Here is a 7,048-nt window from a genome sequence, read left to right on the forward strand (position 1 = left end):
CGCGAGATGCCAACCTCGGTGAGAGTACCATACGCCACAGGATGCATTGCAAATATGGAACCTGAAAAGGCAAACATTCATGAGACCGAGGCTGTAGTAGGGAGCTATCCTTGTTTTGATGTTTTAATTTAACCTAATTTATAGCCTAGTTTCGATGGTCAGACTATCCCGCGCTATTTTTAGGGATGACCAGACGTTTACCAAGTGCCTGTGTTATCGGTCAATCATGTGTATGGTGACTTGTGCCGCCAGGCGTAACGGGAAAATCATCGTGGTATTATATTCACAGTATATCTTGATAAATTGCAAAAACATTTGTGGTCAAGATGAGTATGCAGTTGCATGTAGCCTTTGTATCACTAGCCCTACTATCACTGAATGGAGAAGTGGACAGCAGCATCAGAAATGGTGATTGATTGTCATTGTCCAGGGAAGTAGAAAATCTTGTGGCAGAAAATAATGATTACTCATCTCGCGATTTCGCGATTTCTCATCTCGTGGTTTATAATAAGCCGACAACACATGTACAAATGCTATCATTTGTTCAATCGAAATAAAATTCCCAGGTGTGGATTTCGCGCTGGTGTTCAATTAACGAATGAAGATGAGGAACAGCAAATGGTTATTCAATCGAATACAAATATTGTTTGCAGTCGTGAGGTTCCCGATTCCGATGATATCACGCTGATAACATGACTGTTTTTAGCATACTCAGGTGTCACTGATCTAGGATCAGTTGATAGTCGAAACAAAGGCCACGCTCAATTTTGACGTCGTGACGATCGGGTAAATTGGGAACCTTCGATTTATATGAAGTAAATACTTTACTTATCACGATGAGAGCATGTTTACTCCTGCCCCGAAAATGCTATCGCGAATCCAAAAACTAAGCCGACGACCTTATGTTTCAAAATCAGGCTTTGGGGTGGCGAGCTGAGGCCGAGTCCTGTGATGAACAGCCAATCATTCACATCCGGCATTCAGGTTTTTGTCTCTTTCACCATCGTGTGTCTTGAGACTGTTCACCACAATCATGAGATGAGTTGGATATATCGGCATATACATTTCGTATAGCACGCCAAATCCACGCATAACATCATCAAGTGGTAATGCGTAAGCTGTAACGCGTGAAATGTGAATAAAACAGGTCCAATGATATCATTTAACATGATTACATGCCATGTTTACGCGCATTAATGGATAATAATTGCGGCATTTACAAAAAACATCAACAATACTGTGGGGATGAAGCTGTTAAAGAAAAAGCAACATCAGAAAATGTGCGCATAATCAGATGTCAATACATGCGGCCATTAAGATATGTTTACGTTCGAATACTATTAGTAGTGCATACATGTCGGCTGTCGACAGCTAAATTAATATGTATATTAGGCGGAATGGTTTTACAAATAACACAGCCATAGTTGCTATCCAAGCCAGCAATGGAGATTGGAGGATTACCCAACGGATGATTTTTTAGCAGGTCAGCGATTAATCTACTGATTACGTAACAAACAGTGTCCGCGAAATTTTGTGATATTATGAAAGTCGCTCAAAAACTTATCATTGACCACAACGTGAATTTGTTGTCGATTTATTCCGTTAGTGTGATCCAATCAGACCAGCGATTGTAATAAAGGGTCTGTTGCAATACTGTACAAGGCAACACCAACTGTCATATTTTAGTTCAACGCAGTCTGTTGGAAGCTCCCCCAGGGACAATTATGCGTTTTGCGCTGTTTTGGAGCAATCTCATTTTGGTGTCATTTACTGGTTCGGCGTGCGCATCGACAGGTAAGGACGCTTTAATTCATGTTGACGTCAGTACGGTTGCTGGGAAAAAACATCACATGTTGTTTCTTTTAACATGAAAAATCTCGGGCGATCGATTTATTTATCTTGAGCGATCGCGATAATTCCCTCGATCACCCGAGATAATAAGTCAGTCGATCGAGATCAAGATATTATCTCGATCGATCGGGATAATAAGTCCTGAGATCGAAATCGAAAAAAAAAATTCATGATAAACCAAGTGATGTCATTTCCCAGCCACAGTACGTGCGCAATGTTGAGAGTCGAACTTACAGTTATACTAGGCGACACGTACAAGATGTTAACGTTAACTTTGAACAAATACATCCCAAAATATCATGCGATATTTACCAAATCTCTGCAACATGTAGCTGTAGCGAGATCACTGAAACTTGTTCTTTCCAGTCTGTCATTATAGATATCATTGCCTGCATCACAATGTAGTTATAGCGCAATCAATATTGACTTTTTTCGACACTTCTATCTGCACCTGAGCGGGTTTGAAAAATCAATGTTCAAACGGATCGGGTGGCTAAAATACTATATTTGTTTTGAGACATTGATACGATGCCCTAGAAAGCATGTGACCTCATGACATCATGTTGTCTCGTTGTTTCATTCCTGCGTATTGATGTACTCAAAAAATTGAACGACAAGTCGGCATGGAGTAATGAACTAACATGCTTTCTAACAAGCATGCAGGCCCAAGGTGGGTTAAGGTATCGGTTTGCCAAAGAGAAACACATGCTTACCGGGTGAGGAAATGACGACGCAAAAGAAACAGACAAAATATTAGTTCATTTCCAAGGGCGTTAAGGCCGCATTTATTATTTCATCTGATTGTATCCTTCCAACACTGTAATGGGAGCGCCTTTCTATTGTGTTACCAAGGTAAACCAATACCTTTACCCATCGTGAGGCCCTGGTGAAACTTTTCAGGAAGCCTGAACGCTGAGGGTAAACTTATCCGTCAACTGACCGATCCTTCGGTTTATGAGAAGGCTGTGCGACCAGTTAGAAATATTTCCGATCCGGTTGTCGTGTCCATCAAACTCACAGTCGTGGATATTCAACTGGTAAGTTTTCAGGCCAGCTATAATTACAATGATTTTGATAATTATCTTAAAAGAGCCTAAAATTCCTTTAGAGCTAACAAAATCATGGAGCTAGGGCTACGCCGTTCGCTTAAAAATTGGAAATTGAATTCGTGTTTTTTTTATTACATGTATGTAAATGCACTGAATATTTATTTCAACATTATTGTTATGTACACCGATATGGATATATCGGGCGAATAAAAAATCGCGCCGAGTTTCAAGATTTAGGTTGTTCAAATATTTTATCGACTTTTCGTAATCGAACTAATGTGTGAAACCCGCGAAATATTGGTGGTATGGATAAACTACCGCACAAACTCACCTTTATTTGAAATAAACTTTGAATTTTGATACATTTTAGGACAGCAGCACAGAAACCTTGACGTTTTTCGCGCATGTTGGTATGGTGAGTATTTGAAGTGGTTCTGTTTTTCTTCTGAAGATTGATGATCGTTCGCTAGTCGACAGCAGCCTCCGCTCTAGTCTAGAATATCCAGCCCTATGTACGAAGGCATTGAAATACATCGCGATTTTATGCAAAGTTGTGTCAGATCTCAGCCAATGGTATTGCTCTCAGTCATGTGCAATCAAGCACGATCCGTTGTGATCTTTTGTAACTTATTTTTCAGACCAGAAGATAATTTGCTGTACTTTTTCGTCATTTTTTAGGAATGGAATGATGCGTACATGCAGTGGAACGAGTCCCAGTATAATGGATTGCGGTCAATAATGGTATCTGCAGAATCAGTTTGGCTACCAGATATCGGCATCTTCAACAGGTAAGCGATGGCTTATGAAATCCTGTGAGAAAAATTACTCGTCATTTTAGAGGTTTTCCCACTATAACCGAGTGAAGTATCAACGTGACTTCGACGTAAATTCTTCACACTCATTAAATGAGTTAGTACGTGTTTTTCCAAAGACTTCAATTCTTAAGTCGGTAATTTTAATTACCCTATCACAACCTTAAGCGGCCAAACCAAATTCTCTTGATACCTAGTAGATAATACCACTATGTTTCGTTATAGGATCGATGCCAGCAGTCAGTTTAAATATGACGAATCACACAGAATCATTTTGAAGTCAGACGGGAATGCGACTTGGGTACCCGGTGGAATATTCGCTGTCAAGTGCAAGATGAAAATGACAAAGTTTCCATTCGACAAACAGGAATGTACGATTATAATTGGAAGCAATGCTTACAGTCCGCGAGAGCTGCAGCCTGTAAAGGGAATGCGACAAATGAAATTTCCAGATCTAGCGGAGAATGGAGAATGGTCTTTGAGAGAAGAAGAGGAAATAGCAGCACGCGACTATGGACTGTGGGCTTGGAAAGAATATCACTATCGATTATACCTCAGACGAAATCCAACCCACCACGTGTTGAACATCTTGATCCCATGTGTTGCCATCTCTCTCCTGGTACTGATGGTGTTCTGCCTTCCTTGCGAATCGGGAGAGAAAATCTCACTGGGCATAACCACTTTGGTTGCCCTGACCGTTTTCCAGATGACAACTGCGAGCAACATACCCAAGAACACGAGTGAAACCCCCATCATAGGTAAGGCAAGATGGCAATGTTACAAATCATTGAGAACAGAACCCTGATTGCTATAACTAATGCATGCATTCATTAGATTTTGGGGAATTTTCCGATGCACAGTTTCGTGTTGAAGTCAGTACTTAAAACATTGATTAGGCAGCTTGCTTGGTTCATTATACATGTATATGAAGAAAACAAACTTGGGCAAAATGTATTATTTTGCATCAGAAATACGAATCATAAAAAAAACAAGACCTTTGTTCCACCATAAAAAGAATATTGTCTGCTTTTTTAAATTTGACCATGAGTTTTAAGAACATTTAACTCATTGATATTCCGTGTTCAAAATAAAACTTTTTGGCCTGATTTTTTTCATATGCCTGTAGTAGCTCATTTGATACTAGCATGCATGAGCGCCAAACGTATAACCTAATGTCGAATCTGGAAATTTGAATTCCAGGTTTTCTTGCTTTTCAGTTATCTATTTGACGGCGCTGACTGGTATGTCTGCCGCCTCGATCGTCCTGACCGTGCTGGTTCTGAAAGTGTTCTACACGCCCGCAGAGAGAGAAATGTCTCAAATAGTCGAGAGGATAATCCGCGGCCTTGCAAAGATCACTTGCAACACGGCGGCCAATCCACGAAATTTAACGTCTTCTTCCACAACTTTATCGGTATCCCCAATGCACAGGTCTCGCGAAGGTGTTAAAGACACCGACATTATCACGAATCGGCCTCAGCGATACGTGAAAGAAGACGAACCTGTTACTGATCACCAAACACGGCTAGAGTGGACGGTTGCTGCACGTATTATCGACAAGTTCCTCATGTACGTTTTTGTTATTTCAATGTTCATCATAACGACTGTTTGCTTTGTGATGATCTGTTCTTAAGTGATTCCCCTTTTATCAACAGTACATGAAACAAGACGTTCCGCTAACTAAAGGTCGACCACAGACTACTGCATATACAGCCAGAGAAGATTTGGCAATGTCAATATACCATTATACTTCAAACAGATGTCAAATTGATATATATTTGACATCAATATAGCATGATGTCACTTAATCAACATCATTTGAGTGATGTCAACGAGACATCAACTAAGAAAAACAGCGATAGAGGTTACTAATATCTTTTTTAATTCTGAACTTCACAACTTTTGGGTTGTTTTTCGCACTGAGGGATAAGATCTCGAAAAAATTTTAAAAAATGATCGGATAACTTATGGGTATAAATTTCATTGTATCTTTTCGTTAAATGGTTGACTAAAACTTTAGCGAAAGAACTGTGTGCATTCATGTGCTTGCTTTTTGCAAAGTCTAGTTAGCAAATAATTTTGACAGTATCAAATGCATGTAAACGAAACCAGCGGAAGTGGATTATTTCGACTAATCGATAAGGTATTGATAAAGTAGTTTGAGTTTTCCACTGCCTTTGTTTGACAAAACACTTGATACGAAATATGTTGTGTTATATCAAGCTCCTTTGTAAGTCATCGAATTCAAAAGGTTGATACTTCAGATTGGTAAATGTATCGTGTTATCGAAGACTCATTTATTCGGTAGATTACATACTAACTCGATTATTAACTTCATAAGAGAGAGGACAGACGTAGTACACACTTCATACTGTAACAACATACATGATTGTATCCGGCTTATAGGCATGACCACCTAACAGGGGCAGTTTGTGACTTCTATCTTCAAATAGTAATCTGGGATATAAAAATTTGAGGTGAGCAGGTCATCTTATCATTTGCTGTTTGAGCACCACTGATTGTAGTGAGCATATGCCTTGCATTGTAAAACCGGTATTATGGTACTATGCACTAGGAGTAACCTAACTGCCTGTCGAACAGCACTGAAAATCGGCATATCACGAACCGCGAGATGAGAAACTGCGACATATAGCGAGAAGAGTAATCCTTGATTTTCTGCTTCACTAGATTATGACAGTTGACATATCCGTTGCTGCCGTCAACATCTCCATTTAACGCCAGTGAGGCCGAAGACAATACAGAGGCTCCTGTATGAAAATGCTTGTCCAAGCTTCATTCGCGCGCTTATCTCTTTTGGCGGCCATTTTAAGTCAAATTTAATCCATTTGAATCGAATCCATGGACATGAGAAACATTGTTTACATTGGATACGTATGCACGTTAACTATAGTAGTCTCAAAAATCAAAACACATGCTGCGCGCTGATCATTACTGCATGGGTGGACTGTACTATCAGCCATGCGATAATCTTTTTTTGTGCATCTTTTGAAAATCTTTCTCAAAATCCACTCTTCAATGTTATCAGGTCAGGCGGAATGTCAGGCGAGTAGACCTACGATGTAATATTATAAAGCCGGGCTCTGTTGCACTGTCGATGATTTTGGTCAACTTTAGATGAATTTTTCGGTTTCGTTTTGTATTTTTTCCAATATCTTTTCAGCCGTATCAAACGATACATTTGGACGATTCGTAAGTCTTCCGAAAATTGTATTTCCGAAGATTTCTTCTGAGGTCCAACGGTACGTATCAACGTACAGATGGCCCAAACTGGCATCACTGATAATCTCAATGAGTCGAGAGGAGAAAGTGCACCAT

At 39.8% G+C, this 7,048-nt stretch overlaps 1 protein-coding gene across 1 annotated transcript; it reads left to right on the forward strand.

Moving 5' to 3' along the window:
* Positions 1-2,508: 2,508 nt before the first annotated feature.
* On the forward strand, positions 2,509-5,929 carry LOC135496994 (neuronal acetylcholine receptor subunit alpha-3-like). The gene is made up of 6 exons (XM_064786616.1): positions 2,509-2,521; positions 2,752-2,888; positions 3,271-3,315; positions 3,579-3,688; positions 3,938-4,470; positions 4,930-5,929. Exons 1-6 carry the CDS (start codon positions 2,509-2,511, stop codon positions 5,343-5,345), a joined length of 1,254 nt encoding a protein of 417 aa, XP_064642686.1. The 3' UTR covers positions 5,346-5,929.
* The last annotated feature ends 1,119 nt before the right edge of the window (positions 5,930-7,048 follow it).

The sequence above is a fragment of the Lineus longissimus genome, chromosome 1 (genome assembly GCF_910592395.1).
Source record: "Lineus longissimus chromosome 1, tnLinLong1.2, whole genome shotgun sequence".
Taxonomy (NCBI): Eukaryota; Metazoa; Nemertea; class Pilidiophora; order Heteronemertea; family Lineidae; genus Lineus; species Lineus longissimus.